The sequence below is a fragment of the Penicillium atrosanguineum genome (assembly GCF_028827265.1).
Source record: "Penicillium atrosanguineum strain IBT 20685 chromosome Unknown utg000002l_segment0_segment0, whole genome shotgun sequence".
Lineage (NCBI taxonomy): Eukaryota > Fungi > Ascomycota > Eurotiomycetes > Eurotiales > Aspergillaceae > Penicillium > Penicillium atrosanguineum.
The window spans coordinates 4,071,994-4,090,810 of NW_026623134.1; the positions used below are offsets into that span (position 1 = coordinate 4,071,994).

The 18,817-nt window shown below is 49.8% G+C and overlaps 7 protein-coding genes across 7 annotated transcripts; 5 read left to right on the top strand and 2 right to left on the bottom strand.

Annotated features, from left to right (window-relative positions):
• Positions 1 to 538: 538 nt before the first annotated feature.
• Positions 539 to 2,137, top strand: N7443_003297 (MFS transporter; the record flags this gene model as incomplete). Its single annotated transcript, XM_056883353.1, has 2 exons — positions 539 to 867; positions 916 to 2,137. The coding sequence occupies 2 exons, from the start codon at positions 539 to 541 to the stop codon at positions 2,135 to 2,137; spliced, it is 1,551 nt and encodes a 516-aa protein (XP_056745194.1).
• Positions 2,138 to 4,784: 2,647 nt separating this feature from the next.
• N7443_003298 (glycoside hydrolase family 43 protein) lies at positions 4,785 to 5,829 on the top strand (the record flags this gene model as incomplete). Its single annotated transcript, XM_056883354.1, has 2 exons — positions 4,785 to 5,108; positions 5,158 to 5,829. 2 exons carry the CDS (start codon positions 4,785 to 4,787, stop codon positions 5,827 to 5,829), a joined length of 996 nt encoding a protein of 331 aa, XP_056745195.1.
• Positions 5,830 to 6,078: 249 nt separating this feature from the next.
• Positions 6,079 to 7,845, bottom strand: N7443_003299 (BCS1 and AAA domain-containing protein; the record flags this gene model as incomplete). The annotated part of the gene is made up of 1 exon (XM_056883355.1): positions 6,079 to 7,845. The coding sequence occupies one exon, from the start codon at positions 7,843 to 7,845 to the stop codon at positions 6,079 to 6,081; it is 1,767 nt and encodes a 588-aa protein (XP_056745196.1).
• Positions 7,846 to 9,036: 1,191 nt separating this feature from the next.
• On the top strand, positions 9,037 to 11,214 carry N7443_003300 (nucleotide pyrophosphatase/phosphodiesterase family protein; the record flags this gene model as incomplete). Its single annotated transcript, XM_056883356.1, has 3 exons — positions 9,037 to 9,465; positions 9,529 to 10,801; positions 10,850 to 11,214. 3 exons carry the CDS (start codon positions 9,037 to 9,039, stop codon positions 11,212 to 11,214), a joined length of 2,067 nt encoding a protein of 688 aa, XP_056745197.1.
• Positions 11,215 to 13,113: 1,899 nt separating this feature from the next.
• N7443_003301 (Major facilitator superfamily domain general substrate transporter) lies at positions 13,114 to 13,422 on the top strand (the record flags this gene model as incomplete). The annotated part of the gene is made up of 1 exon (XM_056883357.1): positions 13,114 to 13,422. One exon carries the CDS (start codon positions 13,114 to 13,116, stop codon positions 13,420 to 13,422), a length of 309 nt encoding a protein of 102 aa, XP_056745198.1.
• Positions 13,423 to 13,657: 235 nt separating this feature from the next.
• N7443_003302 (uncharacterized protein) lies at positions 13,658 to 14,272 on the top strand (the record flags this gene model as incomplete). The annotated part of the gene is made up of 1 exon (XM_056883358.1): positions 13,658 to 14,272. The coding sequence occupies one exon, from the start codon at positions 13,658 to 13,660 to the stop codon at positions 14,270 to 14,272; it is 615 nt and encodes a 204-aa protein (XP_056745199.1).
• A 1,264-nt stretch (positions 14,273 to 15,536) lies between these two features.
• On the bottom strand, positions 15,537 to 18,674 carry N7443_003303 (uncharacterized protein; the record flags this gene model as incomplete). The annotated part of the gene is made up of 1 exon (XM_056883359.1): positions 15,537 to 18,674. The coding sequence occupies one exon, from the start codon at positions 18,672 to 18,674 to the stop codon at positions 15,537 to 15,539; it is 3,138 nt and encodes a 1,045-aa protein (XP_056745200.1).
• Between the last annotated feature and the right edge of the window lie 143 nt (positions 18,675 to 18,817).

Consider the following 18,817-nt stretch of genomic DNA (forward strand, 5'->3'; position numbering starts at 1 on the left):
GGCGCACGCTGGAGGTTCTCAATATCAGCCTAATGCATGAGAGAAGTGTCTTGAAGAGAATACCAGGGCGGCCGTCGCATTTGGCCTTCCTCCAACGACAGTTTTGACAAGCTGTTGAGACTTTCAATCGCTGCCTCCGTATCACCGAACCATGATTTTCCACTTCTTTCATGTTGACTGTTCTGCAGAGTTGAGGCTGTCCCATCTTACAGGCGGAAGACTAAAGTAGGGGAATCATCCCCGACCAAAGGACTCCAACCATGTCGTGATCCGTCCATGGCGGGAAAGCGTTCAATTGGCTCTGGTGGGCCCCCAGATCCACTAAATCGGAACCCCAACCAATCGGAACAGCAGCAGCAGCAGCCGAGGCCCCACCTTCAATCTCTCGCCAATAGACGGGCATTCCGTTTCTCACGGCACTGGTGGCATCAACAATAGATGCTCTGCTCTCCTATATGAGGAAGAACCCTACATGTAGAATCTGGATAGTAGACATTGGCAGACCGAAGACAGCCTTCAATTGGCTCTCATCTTTACCATGTCCACCAAAACCCCGATCGCAGCTGACCTGGGCGCGGTTGAGAAAACACACGTCTATGATGGTCAAGGCACCGAGCAAGATCCATTTGTGGTCGAGTTTCAAAAGGATGATCCTGGCAATCCCATGAACTGGGGCTCCGTCCGAAAATGGGTGATCACAACCATCGCAACCATCTCAGTCTTCGCAGTCACCTTGACCTCCTCTGCATACTCCTTTTCCGCCAACGAGGTCTTTCACGATTTTCACAGTAGCACTGAGGTCTTCACCCTCGGCCTCTCCCTTTTTGTACTGGGATTCGCCATTGGCCCTGCCCTCTGGGGTCCTCTGTCAGTCTCTCCCTACCCCCCAGAGTTCGATCGCTAATTGGCCTCAAGATCCGAACTATACGGAAGACAAGTACTATGGATAATCACTCACGTCGCCATGGTAGCCTTCCTCGGAGGATCTGCCGGCAGCCAAAACGTCGCCACACTTATGATACTCCGATTCTTTGCCGGCACATTCGGCGCTTCCCCACTCGTCAACTCTGGTGGCACAATCGCCGATCTATTCCCGCCAGCTCAGCGCGGCCTCGCCCTGACGGTTTATTGCGTTGCACCCTTCCTTGGCCCCATCCTCGGCCCCGTGGTTGCCGGATTTATCTCCGAAAATGTTGGCTGGAGATGGGTACAGGGTGTATGCACGATTTTTATCGGAATTATCGGGATTTTCGGCGTCATCTTCATTCCCGAGACTTACGGCCCGGTGCTGCTGCAGAAGCGAGCGCGCCAATTATCCAAGGCTGATGGCAATGTCTGGATCACTGTTGTTGAGAAAAGTCTGGGCAAGAAGAAGCCATCTGAAGTCTTCAAGCGAGCTCTGTTGCGGCCCTGGATTTTCCTTTTCCTCGAACCGATTGTGTTGGTGGCGTCAGTCTACATGGCCATCATCTACGGCACGGTCTACATGTTTATGGGCGCCATGTCCATCGTATACAATAAAGAACGTGGCTGGAGCGAGGGAATTGGGGGGCTTTCATTCCTAGGAATTGCCGTGGGAATCATTTTCGGACTGATTTATGCCATCTGGGACAACAACACGCGGTACAGGAAGCTACTCCTTTCCAAAACCGCGACAGCCGAATCCCGCCTACCACCCGCCATCGTCGGTGCAGTCGCTCTACCAATTGGCATGTTCGCTTTTGCCTGGACCAATTATCCCAGTATTCACTGGTCTGTCGGCATCATTCTATCTGCACCCTTCGGCCTCGGATGTGTGCTCGTGCTCCTGCCAATCATGAACTATCTGATTGACTCCTACACAATCTACGCAGCCTCAGTCCTAGCAGCCGCTGCTATCTTCCGCTCCGTCGTCGGTTCAGTATTCCCTCTGTTCACAACGCAGATGTATCACAATCTTGGGATCCACTGGGCTTCCAGTCTCCCGGCCTTCATGACACTAGTGTGCATGCCGTTCCCGTTAATCATGTATCGTTATGGTGCGCAAGTGCGTATGAAGTGTAAGTATACGTTTGAGGCAGCGGAGATGATGAAGAAGATGCAAGCGCAACAGGCGCCTGTCGTTGCGAAGAAGCAGGAGGATACCGTGTCGGAATAAAGAACATCTCAATCGATGATTAGTATGCGATATTTTTGCAGGTTATATAGATACTATGTTCGGCAAGGGGGTTGATTAGGTATAAGAGGAGGTGTTTGAAAGGCTGATCAACTTAATGTTCCTAATTTATAGGATCGCCCATTCTCAATTTGTAATAGCTTTGGTTGAGAGCTTCATGGTATCTCTAGAAAGTTATCTACTAAGAAACCTCAGGAAAGTCTCGTCGTTGCTACAGATACTTTCATCAAGTAAGGTGTCGTGGAATCGACTTTACACAAGTCTTCTCAAATTTCTCGGAAAGCCCAAGAGAAGCAAAACTGCCAGGAGATTGGACGCACCAATATTGGTCGGGTCTTAAGTGGACCTGTTGTTAGTGAGTCTGAGTCCTCGTATGTCAAATCCACGCCTCCATGGTATTGATATTGACAGTAAATACGGACACCAAATCCCTGATAATCATACTGCAGGGGCTAGGAGAGCTGCTTGTACCTATTTGAATTCCTAGCTTTCTTCCAATTCTGGCCTACAATCTAGCTCCAAGAGTCTTCATGTATCCGTGGCTACTCACGATCCGAATTGCACCTTTTGTGCTTCTTTGCGCTACTCACAATCTTTACCTTCCTTCCCCTTAACGACCCAAATTTCAAGCCACAGTCAAATGACCTACTCGCCCTCCCCACACTTTCGCAGCATCGTGGAACTCTGGGTCTCACCGTGTGGTCATCGCCAACCCCTGTCATGCGAGCCGCCGATCACAGATGCACCAACTCGGCAAAGGGCAACTCGTGACATCATCTTACTGTGAGCTGGACGAGCATCTTCACCGACTGGTCGGCACTGACCTCCTCCAGCCTCTCAGCTGCGAAGTCATCATGCGGGGTAAAAAGAGGGTTGAGAACAACTTCCGTCAAGCTGAACCCCGTTACTCCAACCGGCCAATGTTATCATTTTGTTTGCCACTGTTCGTGCTGATCGAAACGTGCTGCACCAGGCACCATCTCAAGTCACTGTGATTTTTTAGCCTTTTGGTTCTTTTCATGAGTTTCGTCAAAGCGATGCTCGCGTGAGACTTTCCCTCGGATGGAACCGAATTTGGGCATCCATCGTCAACTTTCCAGCACAGTGTCCTCAGTAAATGCTCTAAAGGTCCTACAGTCCTGTGCGTCTGGGATTTATTCCGCCCGAATCGGAATGTATGGGGCGATAGGGACGGAACCAGTCAGCACAAGAACGGAACCATGTGCCTAGGCTCGTTTATGCAAACTGACGGATCTTACTTGGACCCCGAAGATTGATGAGGCTTTCGAAATCCTGGTACTAAATGCAGGGTCTCCGGGCGATAGAATAATATTGAGGCTTGTACAACCCTGTCCGCCAAGCTCGTGACTGAGAAGTAACATATCCACGAGCCTTGAGACTATGTCATGCCAGCGCAAGCCAAGCGGTCGGAATAGCCATGCGCTTTGTGCAGCCTTGGTAGCCCCCAAGAAAGGGTCCTTGTGATGGCTTGTGTTCCTGCCTATGAGATGCACTGACTCCAGAGGGTGCCCAACTGGAATGACAGACTAGTGGATAAGGCGTAATCCAAGGCTTCTTCAGTATGTGTATGTTTAGGCTGCGGATTGTACTACAACTTTCATTATCTTCTAGTACATTGGTGTTCCAGTATCTCAGCTAAGTTATCTTTGAGCCGTCCAGAATTTTTCAGAGCGAGGGGTGGTCCACATCTCGCCCTTGCATACACTTGACTAGCTCGTTACTTCTTTCATATTGATGACCCGATTGCTTCCTCTAAGACATGACCAAATAATAAAAGAGCTTGGACCGCCATGATAGGCGTCTCACAGACATCCCTATTTACTGTCTTCCATGTGCTTTATCGTGGTAGGCCGAGCCTTAGCAATCGATCTATCATGGACCCACCATACATTCCACGCCCCACATCCAGATAAACCCTGAATCCTCCATGGAGGGTGTATCTGTCCAATTCCTGCCCTGTAGGCTCACTATTTACATCTAAAGTGGACTAGTTGGGCCGCATCTCGCATGCAGTCATTCTCGCCATGCCAACAACGGCCTCGCCCGACATCATGTTCTCAGACTCGGCGATTTTCCCAACGCCAACGCACCTAAGCTTACACGTAGAACATACCACAGAAAGACAATCTCCACATCTACGCCACCTACCTTCACAATTATCTTATGATGCCGAGCCTGTTTCGGATCAGACGTGCAAAGACTTACCTCTATTTGATCCGAACCACTGAGTCTTCCTATGCAGCCATGCACATATCTACTCCGCCTTGCTAAACTTGCACTAGCCCTATAGCACGCAGACCGATCATTGGATTTAGCCGCATGGCCAGGAGCACGAGCACCGACATGAGTGGATCGCTGATTTTAGTCCCTCTTGCATCCCGATGCACCTGATGAATGCCCATGTCAGGCGTGCTGCTGTTTAGGAAGATCCCCGAGCCGGAGCATATATCCCTCTCTTGCCAAGCTGGCTCCAAGATGGGTTTGGATCGTGCTGGGCGTTGTGGCGGTGGGCTTGTATATAAGATTTGCTCTTTCTCTATTTTGCTATCCATCACAAGCCCAATTTTCTTTTCTTCGCTGGGGTCTACAATTCTCAATTTAATTAGCGATGCGGCTCTTCTCTTCTGATTCCCCTTTCACGTGGGTGACCTTCACCCTAGCATTGCTTCCGGCAGTTCTTAGCTCACCCCTTCTACCAAAGCGGACGAGGGGGGTCTCAATGGGCTTGCACACGGATTTCCCAGACCCGAGTTTTCTCAAGGCTGCCGATGGGATGTGGTATGCATTCGCTACAAATGGTAATGGCAAGCGTATCCAGGTTGCCTCCTCAAAGGACTTTTCTTCGTGGACGTTATTGGATATCGAAGCCCTGCCTACGCTTTCCTCTTGGGAGACAGACAAAGACCACTACGCCCCAGATGTGGTTCTGCGCGTAAGTTTTGAGGTAATTATCACAGAATACAGTAGCTTAATCTTTGCAGGATGACGGAAAGTACGTGATGTACTACTCAGGTGAAGCCAAATCAGACGTTGGACACCACTGCGTCGGCACGGCCATTGCAGACAACCCTACAGGACCATATGTTCCCAGTGACACGCCATTATCTTGCCGACTTGATCAGGGCGGGTCTATTGATCCAGCAGGATTCAAAGACAAAGACGGCGCGCGATACGTCACGTTCAAAGTCGACGGTAACAGCGTTGGCCACGGCGGCAACTGCAACAACGGAATCGAACCTCTGGTCTCAACGCCTATCATGCTGCAAAAGGTTCAAGCCGATGGGGTCACTCCTATTGGTGATGCAGTGCAAATTCTCGACCGCAGTACTGCTGATGGCGATGGACCGCTTGTCGAAGCGCCGAGTCTGGTTTTGCGGGGTGGAACTTATTTCTTGTTCTATTCTACGCACTGCTATACTGACGATGCGTATGACATGCGATGGGCCACTGCGACCAATATTGCGGGGCCGTATACGAAGACGAATGTTGAGTTGGTTAAGACTGGAGATGGTCTTATTTCGCCTGGTGGTGCGACAGTTTGTGGGTGTGGAGATCGGATGCTTTTCCACGGGTGGTGTGATGATTCGAAGAAGATAAGATGCATGTACTATGCGGATGTGAACCTCAGTGGGAGGACTGCGACTATTGTTTAGGACTCTAACTTGGTCTTGTGTTTCAGTTTTCTTGTTGCATTACTGTTCTTCATATACCCCTATACACTCGTTTTGAATATCTTGTTTTTGACTTCACAGCAGCTTCTGAGCAACTTGCGGAGGAATGAGATTGAGTGTTATGACTTTTGGGCTTTTTTTCTGATCTAGCTATTTACAAAAGAACAGAAATTGATGGAACCCCAATTCTATTCTCCTCAGGCTTGCATCTAGATATTGGTGATGCAGTGTTTAGTAGTATCCATTCTCAATGGCCTTTTCTTCACGGGGGCGCTTGGTCTCCCGAAGCTCCTTCGCCCATACCTCTGCACCTTTAATCGCCATCTCTGGGTCATCTATATGATTGAGTAGATAACCTTGGATCTCGGCGGCAGTGAAGATACCACCGGGGACAATAGACGCAAATTCGGATGCCAGAGGGTGGATTCGTGAACGCAGAGACTCGACATGGTTCCGATAATCCTGAATTTTCTTCTTTTTCCACTCTATCTTAATCTTTCTCTTCTCAATGTTGTGACAATTGCTCCAGTCCGTCTTGAGCTCCGTCTTGTCATTACCGGGGATGTCGCTCTCCATGGGCATGTAGATAGATGTGAAAAGATCTTTGATGTTTTCCTTGGTGGAATACCCGAGGAAAACTTGCATATCGACACGACCGATGCGAATAAGGGCCTCGTCAAGCCTATCGACATGGTTCGTGGTCATAACAAGAATGCGACCTTCACTGGAGGCAACACCGTCGATGACGTTCAACAGACTCGAAAGGGTAATACCGTCTTTTACTGACTTGTCCAGCGGTGGCTTATCAGCGGAAGACTGTTCTTCTGTAGAGGTCTCTTCAGTATCAGCGCCAGCAGCGTTATCGCCCTTTGATTTGATGGTGGCAGTTTTGCCCCGACTGTGAGTAATTCCAGCGGTATCCACATCCTCGATCAGAACGATGCATTTGCGAGGCAAGTCGGCGAACAGCGTATACAAGTTATCTTCATCAAGGGAGTTCGAATTAAGAGTGAGCAGGTAAAGTGGTAGACCCAGTTCACCTGCAGCAGCAAAGCAAAGACTTGTCTTGCCGGTGCCCGGAGGACCATGAAGTAGATATCCACGCTTATAGGCAATTCCTCGATTAGAATGCCATCGTCGAGTGCGACTTCGCAGATATCTCTTCATGTCTTTCACTAGATTATGTTTTTCGTTCTCTTCAAGGATAACTGTAGACAATGGACGGGGCGATCTTGCCATGCAGCGAACCCAGACGAAAGGATCAGCTCGCGAGTGCCGCTGGGCACGATAGATGACAGTCTTGTTGCCATCACGATTCTGGAATGCTTTGCTCGCCTCATCAATGAGTTCCTTGATCAGGGACGAGTTTCGCCCAAGACAGGATAGGAAAAGTCGCTCATTGAAGAGTGACCAGGCCCCATTGCGGGTCCGCTGTTGTCGTTCCAAAATCATCAATCGGCCCTTGTACCAGAAAAAATGACGGCCTTCGGATGGGGTGAATCGCAGCGGCTTGCACTTTTTTCGAGAGACGACATTCGCTTGATGCTGACTTTCTTTCTCGTCATCCGAGAAATCATCGGTATCAAAGTCATCATCCTCGGAGTCCTCTTCAGAACCATCCATTTCATCATCGCTATCGCAGAAGTAGACATTGGCCCTGACGCTAGCTACAAAGTGGTTGGTGCGCTGCATAAAAGACTGTCGTGACATCCACCACATTATATGATTAAACAGCTCATCGTCTGGTCGAATCTCAGCGTAAGAGATCAAGTATTCTTGGAAAAACTCCGATGCGTACTTGGAGATGTACCGTAGGGACACCGCAAACACAGCCAGAGCGACAACGTACTGCAGGTAGGCAGTAAGATCGATATGAAAATAGGACAGAAAGAAACGTGATATGAGGGTATACCCGGGCACCAATGCCTCTAGCATCGCTGTGTCGGGGGTTGCAGAAGACATCCTCGTCGACGACGGAAGGGACTGGTTAAGAGCCATTTACAGCAACGGGAACAATGCAGAGATCGCAAATTCAATCACTGTACAAACGGCGAAGAGGATGAATAGTGAGGATAAATCTGAAGGGAGAGCAACCTGGGGAAACAGTTCCCTAGGCTGCGGTCGGAGTGGTGAAGGTTAACGCAAGTCTAGAAACCTAGACGAGCGACAGTTGCTAAGTTGCGAACATGGGCAGCAAGTTGGGAAGCAAGACTTTATATTTTTAATGATGAGCCTCATCGTTTTGACGCCCTATTACCAAAATGGGTCCCCGAACCCGACATAGTAGGCTGCCTGCTGTGCACAGCTCAGCCCCTCCTGCGCTCATAGTTCTTGACTGCAGCTGCTGCCTGGGCTTGCATCAGCGGTCCAGCGGTGAGTCGTATACGACAAAAAATAAGCACTAAACACATTGGCGCTATCCGTGGAAGTTGGTTGGGTATCTATCACCTTAAAATCCTAGGAACCTGACGGCCCCAGGGTGGATAATAGATCAAAAATACAAAAAGAAACTCTCCCTCGGGGAATCGAACCCCGGTCTCCCGCGCTTATCGGTGTTAATGACAAGCGGAAATCATGACCACTAGACCAAGGAAGATGTATCAGTCGAGTTACTGCTCGACCACTTGGGTGGTTGATAAAGATTCTGACTATTTTATGTGCTAGAGCCCACATGAACGAAAGAAAGCCCCTTGTCCGCACAGTCCGGTCTTGTCTCCCTGTTCAAATTATCGCACGCTAATGTTTTCTACGGTCGTATCTAGGCACTCTTTAAAATATGTAATAAATCATAACCAGACCTCAAGCAGCGCTCAAGTTTCCAGATATTCATTCGCTAGAATTCACCCAAAGTTGGTCGTTGGAGTGTCTGCTGACAATCAATTACTTGGGAGTATAACTTATTCATTAGATTGTGAAAAATGAGAGTTCCGGCGAGAGTGATCACAAAATCATGTCAATTAGCGTGTAAGGGATACTAAATCGTCTAAAAGTTTTTCACAAACCCCGTAGAAAGCACAGAAAAGACATAAAGAGACAGCTTAATCCTGGAAACAATTCGACATAAGTATACGGCACTGCGCATAAGCTGCTGACGAGGTCTTGGCGGGTCGTCACGCCGATCACCCTTTCATCTCTCCAACTCCTCCGAGCTTCAAGCTTCAATGTCTCGCCGCGGCTGACGCGCCCGCCATGCGAATTCCTACGAGCCCTTCTCTCCTATCGCCGGCCAACTACGATAATGATGCGGCCTCACTGCGATCGCCTTCCGAGCAGGATTCCGACTCCGAAGATGACGAGTTCCTTCGCCATCCCCGCAGCACTCTGGAGCTTGCCAGCCACGACCGGGCAGTCTTAGACGACGAGGATGAATTGGAAAAGCTATTGACGAGACGTGGCCCCGGCCATGGGCTGCGCAGGATGTTCAGTCCGAGTGGAGGAAATGTGCGGATAGGGAAGAAGGAGCGGCGACGGGCACGCAAAGAAGCACGTCGCCGAGAAAGAGTCAGCGAGGAGGGGGAGCTGATGTACGAGATGGAAGAGGGACTCAATGATGATGATTCCCTCATCAGTGACTCGTCTTCAGATATCGATGGAAAGGAAGATTATCTGTATGAACCAGTAAGTCCTTGAATATCCCGTCAATTTGTTTGCATTCGACTAATATTTGTCTGCCCTCTCTAGCCAGCCAACCCGTCCTGGATAAAATACTTGTTTGTTTTCGCCGTCGTCGCTGTTCTTTTCTTCATTATCCTGCTAGGAGCATACAAGGCGTCGACTGGTTATAGAGCCGAGCACGCCAATTCCGATCTCCAAACACTGCTCTCGAACGGCACCGCGCTTTTCGGCCCTACGACTATTTTGATCTCCCTCGATGGTTTCCGCGCTGATTTCTTGGATCGAGGTCTTACACCAGCTCTCGACTCGCTTGTCGCCAACGGTGTTTCCCCGCAATACATGCTCCCTAGCTTTCCGAGTGTGACATTCCCGAACCATTTCACATTGCTGACAGGGCTATACCCAGAGAGTCATGGTGTTGTCGGAAACACTTTTTGGGACCCGGAAATGGGGGAGGAGTTTATCAACACCCACACCGCGATCAGCATGGTGCCAAAGTGGTGGAATGCAGAGCCTCTGTGGGTAACCGCAGGAAATCAAGGTATTAAAAGCGGTATACACATGTGGCCGGGTTCCGAGGCTCATATTGGAGGCAAAGAACCGGCCTATGTGGATAAATATAACGGATCGGAATCTTTGTCGCGAAAAGTGAATCGCGTCCTTGAGTTCCTTGATCTTCCCGGCGCAGAAGATGAATTGCACCTGGTGCCAGAGCGACCTCAGTTCATTGCCGCTTATGTGCCTGATGTGGACCGGGATGGCCACAATTTTGGGCCCAACAGCACCGAAATTCGAGGTACCATTTCCCATGCAGATGAGATGGTGGCGGGGATTCTTGCGGGTTTGGAGAGCCGCAACCTCACCGATCTTGTCAATATTGTGGTCGTCTCCGATCACGGCATGGCCACAACATCCAACGAGCGACTTGTTCAGCTTGATGACCTGATCGACATGACCCTTGTCCAACATATCGATGGATGGCCATCCCGTGGTCTGCGTCCCAAGCGACCGGAAGATCTTATAGTCTTGCAAGAACAGTTGGCGAGGGTGGCATCCGATTACGAACACGCGATCGAGATCTACACGAAAGAGACCATGCCTGAGCGCTATCATTTTACGAACAACGACAGAATTGCGCCTCTGTGGGTCATCCCAAAGACTGGCTGGGCCATTGTCGAGCGCCCGGAGTTCGACGTGAAGGAAGCCCTGAAGACTGGCGAGATTTATCACCCGCGAGGTATTCATGGATATGACCACGAACACCCGCTGATGCGAGCGATCTTCATCGCTCGCGGTCCGGCTTTCCCCCATACACCTAACAGTCGCCTCGAAGTCTTCCGTAAGTTTGCACATTTACTTTTGAAACACCCGAGCTGACATGATCCAGAAAATACCGAGGTTTACAACATCCTTTGCGACTCTATGGGCATCGAACCTCATCCTAACAATGGGACCTTGCGTCTGCCATTGAAGCCAGTCGGTCTTCATTCCGACGAGAACACGCCGACTCTAGAAAGGCCAGCCGATCCACCAGAGCAGCCATCACCAGCAACGGCACCAACAACGGCACATCCTGAGCCAACATCCCCAGCCCCTGGAGCCCCAGCCGAATCATCTACCTCGGATTCCGACAGGGAAGACGAAAAGGTGTCGACATGGTGGGGACCTCTATACGATAAATTTGAAGAGTGGAAACATTGGACCAGCGATTTATTTTCGTCCGCGAAAGACAACCACCCGCAGCAGCAGTGACGCTCAGGGTATTACTTGCTATGTGATTTTAATTTTGGATCGATTGGATGGTCATGAATGTTGATAGATACCCTTGGTCATAATAATATCGTAATTGAACAGACTTCAATGTTGGTAGGCTCTCAAGATAGGGCTTGATGCTAGTGGGGCCTTGCGATGTTTATCTCCCCAACAATATACTCAACCTGCCCATACTCGGGATCCTGGTGTGGCGAATCCATTGCCAGCCAATAGATTTCTGCTCCGTTGTTTCCACTTGAATGGTTCTGTACAGAACTCTGCAAAGTAGCTGTGCTGGTCCGTTGGGGTTGTGACCGTAGGGCCTGTATCACACTCTCTGGATTAGCTGTTTGAGATCAGGGGTAGAATTCACCATGATTGTATAGTACCCACACCGGCTGAATCCCTTGCGATCTCCAGGTTGAACTGGGGCTGAGTGGTGTTGGTTCCAAAAATGACCCGACATCCTCGAGCAGATTGATTAATCTTGATGGCTATAGAAGGCACAGTTCTATCTGCAACCTGTTGAGCCTTTTTGAGACACTCAATACTACTTCTAAGTTTGGCTAAATCATCCCGTAGAAGCTTTTGTGATGAAGCTCGAGAGTTATGCGGGAGTCGAATGCTTAGAGCGGGTAAGCTGCCGAGGACTTTGCTGTCTCTGCTGCACGAATATTTCACATTGAATGGGACTCTACCGTGTGCAAACCGACTGGAAGAGGAGCATTATGATGAGGCAAGCCAATTTAGGTACGGTGCGTTCCAGAGTAAGCTGCGAAAACAAGTGGAATTTGTCCTGCGTGACGTGTTTTTCACATTGAATTGCTCCATGGGGGTGTGAATCATGAGATATGCTCTATAGAATAGCTTGTTAATTAACGCCTTCGCTCTTGGTTTCTGAAGAAAGTGAAATAGTGCTCGGCGATGAAGCTGGCTTTGCACCGGCCTGTGAAGAGCACCACACCGTGGCATGGTATCAAGAGTTACATGAGCACAAGACAGCTAACCCCACGAGCATTTCGCGCTTTCGTTTCGACCTGGAAACAGAGCACACAGACAGATGCCTCTAAGTCCGATTTTCAGCATCACGTCATCAAAATTCTTTGGCTGAAATTTCATCTGGGGTTGACGCTCCAACATTCCAGCCTTAGCATTCCTACGGGATAGGCGTTTAACGTTGCAGCTGTCAGATTACTTGGCACTTCATTTCTGTGCATGGTTGAAGCCACCGGCGCAGGAAGATTTCCTTTTCCGGAATCAGCTTGACGATCGTGCTGCATGTTGGACTGATGCATTATCGAGATGCCAGAAGGGTCGGGAAATGCTTTGTTCGACTTGAGAAGGACATTGGGATGTTGCAGAGGTCCATGCCCGCCTTGCTTGATCTGGCTTGGAACTTAGGCTACCTGGTGGTACAAATTCGAGGATATGACGGGCCAAAACGCTGTTGAGGGTCTGGGAACCCGTCTCTCTTTATAAAATGCGGCAGTCGATGCTCATGCGACAACGCCGCAGCCGAGCGGCGGAACCGCTAGACAGCAGCCCTTAGATCTCTACCCTGGGTTTCTTCTCTCTAGAGTCAGATCATATGAGAGCATTTCAATCAAGAAGGCTTTCATCGCTTATTGTTCTGGGTGACACGTTCCGCATTCTCTCGTGTCTGTGGGGAGAGAGCGACCTGCCGAACGCATCTCTGAAAGCAACGGTCGTGACCCGAGCTTCTCGAAGGAAAGAAGGCCATTGTCCTCGCATTAATTGGAGGATCGACGTTGTCCTCGCATTAATTGGAGGATCGACGAGGAATTCCAGAGTGGTGCGGTTGTGCCGTGATGAAGAGGCCTGAATTTCCGCATGCGATGCCTTCCTTCCTATTTAGGAAATATACACCACGTGACCTCCATGTACCCTCGTCGACAGCTCTCCAAGCTCTCCAAGGCTCCACAGCGCTCACAGCTTGGCGAGTATCATGACGATATCGGCCCTGATGTGTCTGTGCCAGGGTTGCACGATCTTGGCCGGTCCCCTAGTGTGACATCTAAAGGTCCACTACCGGATGCGGAAGTCTGCGACGAGCAGATCCTGTCCCAAACCTCTACCAAGGCTCCAGTCGAGGGCACTGAGGCACAAAGAATCATCGAGAGGAACATACAGGAGAGAAAATTTTCGCTCCCTGCCGTTACATGTCATCATCCACTTCCCATAGCTTGACCAATATGGGCCGGATTTGGACGCCTCAAAGCGCCTCAATGAACTATAAGTATGGGCTCTTCATCGCCTTGGACCAAAGTTCAGTTTCTTCCTTAGATCGTTCTATCGCATCCCAATCTACCTAGGTATGTATTCTCTTAAGCTCTTGAAGAGCCTTCGAGGAATATCAAGACACTAACACTCTTGCAGCCGTCATTCGTTGAGACATTCGCTTCAGCTCCATCCATCCATCAAAATGAAGTTCACTTCCGTTGCCGTCATTGCCCTCGCTGCCGGCGTCCAGGCCGCTACCTTCAAGCAAAGCGAGCCCGCTGCCAACCACGGCAAGGGTATCGCTAAGGCTGTTGGCACCGCTGCCACCGCTGGCACTGCTGTCTCCACTGGCACCCACCCCATCATGACCGGCACCTCTGGCGGCACCAACGGTACCAGCGGTACCAACGGTACCCACGGTGGCGCTGGCTCCAGCACCATCCCTGTCTCCGTCCCCAGCTCCACCCCCTCCAGCGGTGTTAGCGGCGGCAGCGGCTCTGGCTCTGGCTCCTCTGGCTCTGGCACCTCCGGCTCTGGCTCCTCCGGCTCCGGCTCCAGCTCTGGCCCCTCCAGCTCTGGCTCCTCTGGCTCTGGCTCCTCTGGCTCTGGATCTTCCGGCTCTGGATCATCTGGCTCTGGAACTTCCGGCTCTGGCTCCTCCGGCTCCGGCTCCGGCTCCGGCTCCAGCTCCGGCAGTGCTTCCAGCCCCAGCTCCTCTGGCTTCGTTCCCTCCAACCCCGGTGCCAAGGTCTCCATCCCCATGGCTGGTGCTGCTCTTGGCAGCGTTGCCTACGGTGCTCTTATCTTCCTCGCATAAGAGGCTCGCCTTAATCAATAATTGTGCTTTTTGATTTCATGGGTATTTTTACTTCGCCCTCGGCCCTTTCTCCCTCTCATTTTGTCTATCTCGTCATCTCGAATTATCAATGACTGCTGTTCATTGTACTTGTTAAGTCTTGAGGGCAACTGAGATCGAGATGCAGGATCACCAGGGTGATCGGCGTTCAGGTGGTCTTTAGATCGCGGTGTTTGTACTGGGATAAATATGACCTAATATAATTATAATTCCTTAAAAAAAAGATTGGATGGAGCTTTTACTTCTACTGGCTTTCTGTTTTTAAATCATTACCGCCCAAGTCGAAATTTGGCATCAAAGAACTCACCTGTGCTTTTAGGAAACGACTTCCCAGAGCTTGATGGTGACTTATGCAAGTTTTCACCGACCTCGCGAGCCTCAAGCCAAGGGGAAGTGATGATATCTAGACTCAAACCTTAGTCCCCAAATTGTGGCAAATGCAACCTGCCTCCTGCCACCACAGACTATTAATAGTATGTGGCGAGCGAAGCCTCCTTTTAACAGGCTTTGGTCCTGGAGGTACGAAGCTCCCCTCTACGTCCTGCAGGAACTTACTGTAGGAACAGGCTTAGAGTTTGAGTTTGAATTTTTCAGATACCTTGATGCAACATCGGGATGTGGGTGATGAGGCCATCATACGAGACAATAAGGTGTGCTTTTAGATGTTAATTCATAGATTAATAATTGCTTGGAGGCTTCGTCCTGCCTTGATTCTATTTTTGAATTGGCTTGGTTTAGGGTGGTATAGCTATATGTGTGACCTTGCGGGGTCCCTTGTTGGGTGGCATCGCCGGAAACGGTCAATGCAGAATTAGGATGAGAGCAAGCTTTCTTCTCACCAGAATATCGCCAATTTAACGCATCAAGTCCAAGGCTGGAACCCTGCTGAGTGGTGTTTGTGAATGAGCAGATAATCATGTATCTGTAAAGAAGAAATGTGGGGCGCTCTTTTTTTCTCCGAAACGACGACAAATTTTTGGATATCCATCTTTCCTAGAAGGCCTTTTGAACATATTTAATTCTCTAGCGGCCACTGGCAACTCTGCACAATCACCGTACGGTGATAAAAGAGAGCCTAATATAACTCTATCTCTCTCTTCCCCCCGCCCTCTTGGGATCTCTTTTCGCAGACCTCGGCTTTTTTACTACAATCAAAGCGTCAAATGGCTATAAAAATCCAAAATTAACATCATGCTATCATAATATCGGTAGAATTAGCCATAACTCAAGAAACAGGCGCCATCCACTCTCCGATCCACTTCTCAAGCCACTCATTCTTTACACCAGGAATACTCCTCAATTTACTACTCTTCTTCTCAGTTTGCCGGGTATCCAACACATTTTCCTCCCCAAGAGACGAAATCCTCTCAAAGAACTCTAAAAGCTTCGCAGCCGGGTTCTTCTCTAACAGGACCTGCAGATCCCTTGATTCTGACCCAGTCTCGATATCCCGACGGACTCGCTGGGTCCATTCAAAGAGACATACTTTCTCAATTTCTTTGTCTGAGGACTTGTTCAAAATATTGATAATATCTGGGAGTAGTCGGTCCCATGTTGTCGGGCAAAGATTGAGTGGATGGTAGACTTTACACCCCTCATCGTGCTGGCTGAGTACGAGATCCACCAGGACCTCTGCTAACAGGTCGATTGGTACCCAGTCAATGCGATCTAGCGCAGAGCCCATAGATTCCGGTATGGCGCCAACTTGAAGGGAGCTCATCACTAGACTTGGGAACCATTCGCTTTGATTCCAAAGACCAGGCATCTTGACAGGGCCGGCAATTTGCCCGACACGAGCGAATGAGGCTCGAATCGAGTGTTGTTTTGAGGCGTGGTGTAGAAGTTGCTCGGCGAGGTATTTGCTGTTTGCATAGCCGTTTGGTGCTGGTTGTGATGTTTTTACTGTGGTTTCGGGTGTGAGGCGGGTTTCGGTGAAATGATTCATCACTGAGCTGATGGATGATATGAAGAATAGATGGGGTGACTTGGAGGAAGTGGTTGTAAAGTTAATTAGGTTTGCCATGCCTTTTAGGTCGGATTTGAATGATGATAGGGAGAGGTTGAAATTCACGTTCCAGGCATTGTGGATGATCACTGTTGCTGTGTTTTGTAGACGTTTCAAGATCTCAGTGGCTAGTCCAAGGTCTTTCCGGGAAAGATCTATGCGCCAGAATGTGATTCTTGAAGATTCTAGGGATGTGTGCAAGTTGTAGTAGTCAAATTTCTGGCGTTGAATGTTTGGAGCATCCTCCTTCCGGTTCAGGCAATGGATGTGTCCAACGGATGGGCTTTTCAGAAGGGCATCCAGCATGTAGGTGCCTAGATTACCCGTTGAACCAGTCAATATGACTGTTTCAAGCTGGTGATCGTTAAGCTGGGATTGAAGCTCTTTCAAAAGATCGTCCCTCTCTCGCAGATACGCCTCATTCAACGTCTTTTCCGAGGTCCTATCGTCCCTCATAAGCTGCAAAGTAGCCGGCACAAGGCAAGACAGTGACGGGTGAAGATAAATAAGATTTGGCGTAAAGGACGAAAGATGAAGTCCATTCTTGATTGCACGAGCGGCCGTGATAACCTGAAGAGAATCGAGACCGAGACTGAAGAAATTCTCAGTCTTACCAACTTGCTCAGGGTTCCAACCTGTAATCGATACCAGAGTCAATTGTATAAAGTTGGAAACTTGGTGCTCATTATCAACCGTCCCAGGTCCAGCTATCTCCGTCTGCACGGCCAGCTTATCCGCATCCACATACAACGCATTTATCTCCTCTTTATAGAGCGCCAGAGTACCAGCCCTTTGAACAGTGCCTTTCCCAGCACGAAGCATCGGTTTCTCAGGTGTCGTAAACAGTACGTGTGTCTTGGCAATCCGGGCATGAGTAGGACAAACCCTATTGGCCTCTTCGATGCTGGGCCAGATCTTTTCAATAGCAGCCGCTCGTTCGCTGGGGTTAAGTGCCTTGTCCCCGATTTCCAGCAGCAGCGATGCTTGGAATCGTTGAAATCCACCAACCAATACGCCGGTAACTTCCGTATTTGAAGCAGCAATATGCTGCTCCACGGAAACGGGATTCGTTTTTTCACCATTCAAGAAGATAATCACATCATCTGCGCGAGAGCTCCAGCGCCAGAGATTTGACTTGGTGTCGTTTGGGTGTCGGACGAAGAGGTCTCGCGTGGAGTACTCTTGTAAATGTGGAAACACGGCGAAAGCGAATTGATGAGTTTCTTTCTCTGGCGAGCGAGTCATCCAGAGCTCGTATTCGTCTTCCGTGACTTGACGGAGCTCGACGCCTAGATCTGGATGGAAATGCATCCATCTCCAGTCTGTCAGAGGATCCCTATTAGACGTAGAGTGAATCAAACTCAAAAAGCCCATCTCAGTTGCACCATACTGGTTAGATAATTTGATCTTCGCTGCGATTCTGTCCCCTATGGGCTGGGGCAGATCTCCACCTGCGTACATGAGATACTCCATGTTTTGGCTGCAGTAGTCCAATAGCCTGGGGCTCTCTGCGAGCTCATTGAGGATTGACGGTACGAGTAGAGCAGTCTCAAACTGAATCTCTTTATGCGCTTCAACCATGGCAGAGGCTGTGGGAAGCCCGCCTCCCGAGGGAACAATCACGGTCAACTCGAGTGGGGCGTTGAAGAAGAGCACGCTAGCTAGACCTGCAGCGTGGAAAGGTGGTAGAGTCAGGAACTGCCTCTTCCCTCTCAACCAGCTGTGCTGGTTCTCATGTTCATCCACGGAATTTAATGCAACCATCCGCATGTGGGCGTTTGCAGTCTCGAGGGACCAAACAACTGGTTTTGGAAGACCAGTCGAGCCAGATGTATGCACGACAACCATCTTATCAGCGGCATCCTCGGGATATGTTTTATCGTACTCGACATGCGGGTGTTTTGTTGATAGCAAATCCTCAACACTGGGTACGTCGAGAGACTCCAATTGCAATGCATCAACCACGGCGGTAACAGGGGGTGGCCGTGGCGATGAGAATAAAAATTTTGTGCACTCGAGACTCTTCAGTAGACTCTCATGAGCAGCAATACTGTTTCGGGGAGACGTGAGGAAGATGCAGTATCCAGCCTTGACAGCCCCAAGCACCAATGCAGGATACCGAACATCGTTGGGGCCGAAATACGCAAGGACCTCTCCAGTTCCTGGTCCAAATGTCTCTGTCAGCCAGGAAGCAAGGCCATTGATCACATTCGCAAACTGGCGATAAGTGATCGGGCGGTAACCCTCGGCATAGCTCACAGGCGACCTCGGATACTCAGCGTAAATTGCATCAGGCTTGACTCTCGCATAGTGATCAATAAGATTCGGAAGCAGCTGGTTCTCGGGACGAAACTCCATAGTGAGTGTGATTCAGCCCGAACCCTCAAACGGGAGAACAGGAAAGCAGAGTTTATAACGTGCCTTCTCCACAGAACGTATGCAGTTTATTGGAGCCGCACCCTCGGCCACGACCCACCATATAGACACCATACCGAGTGTCG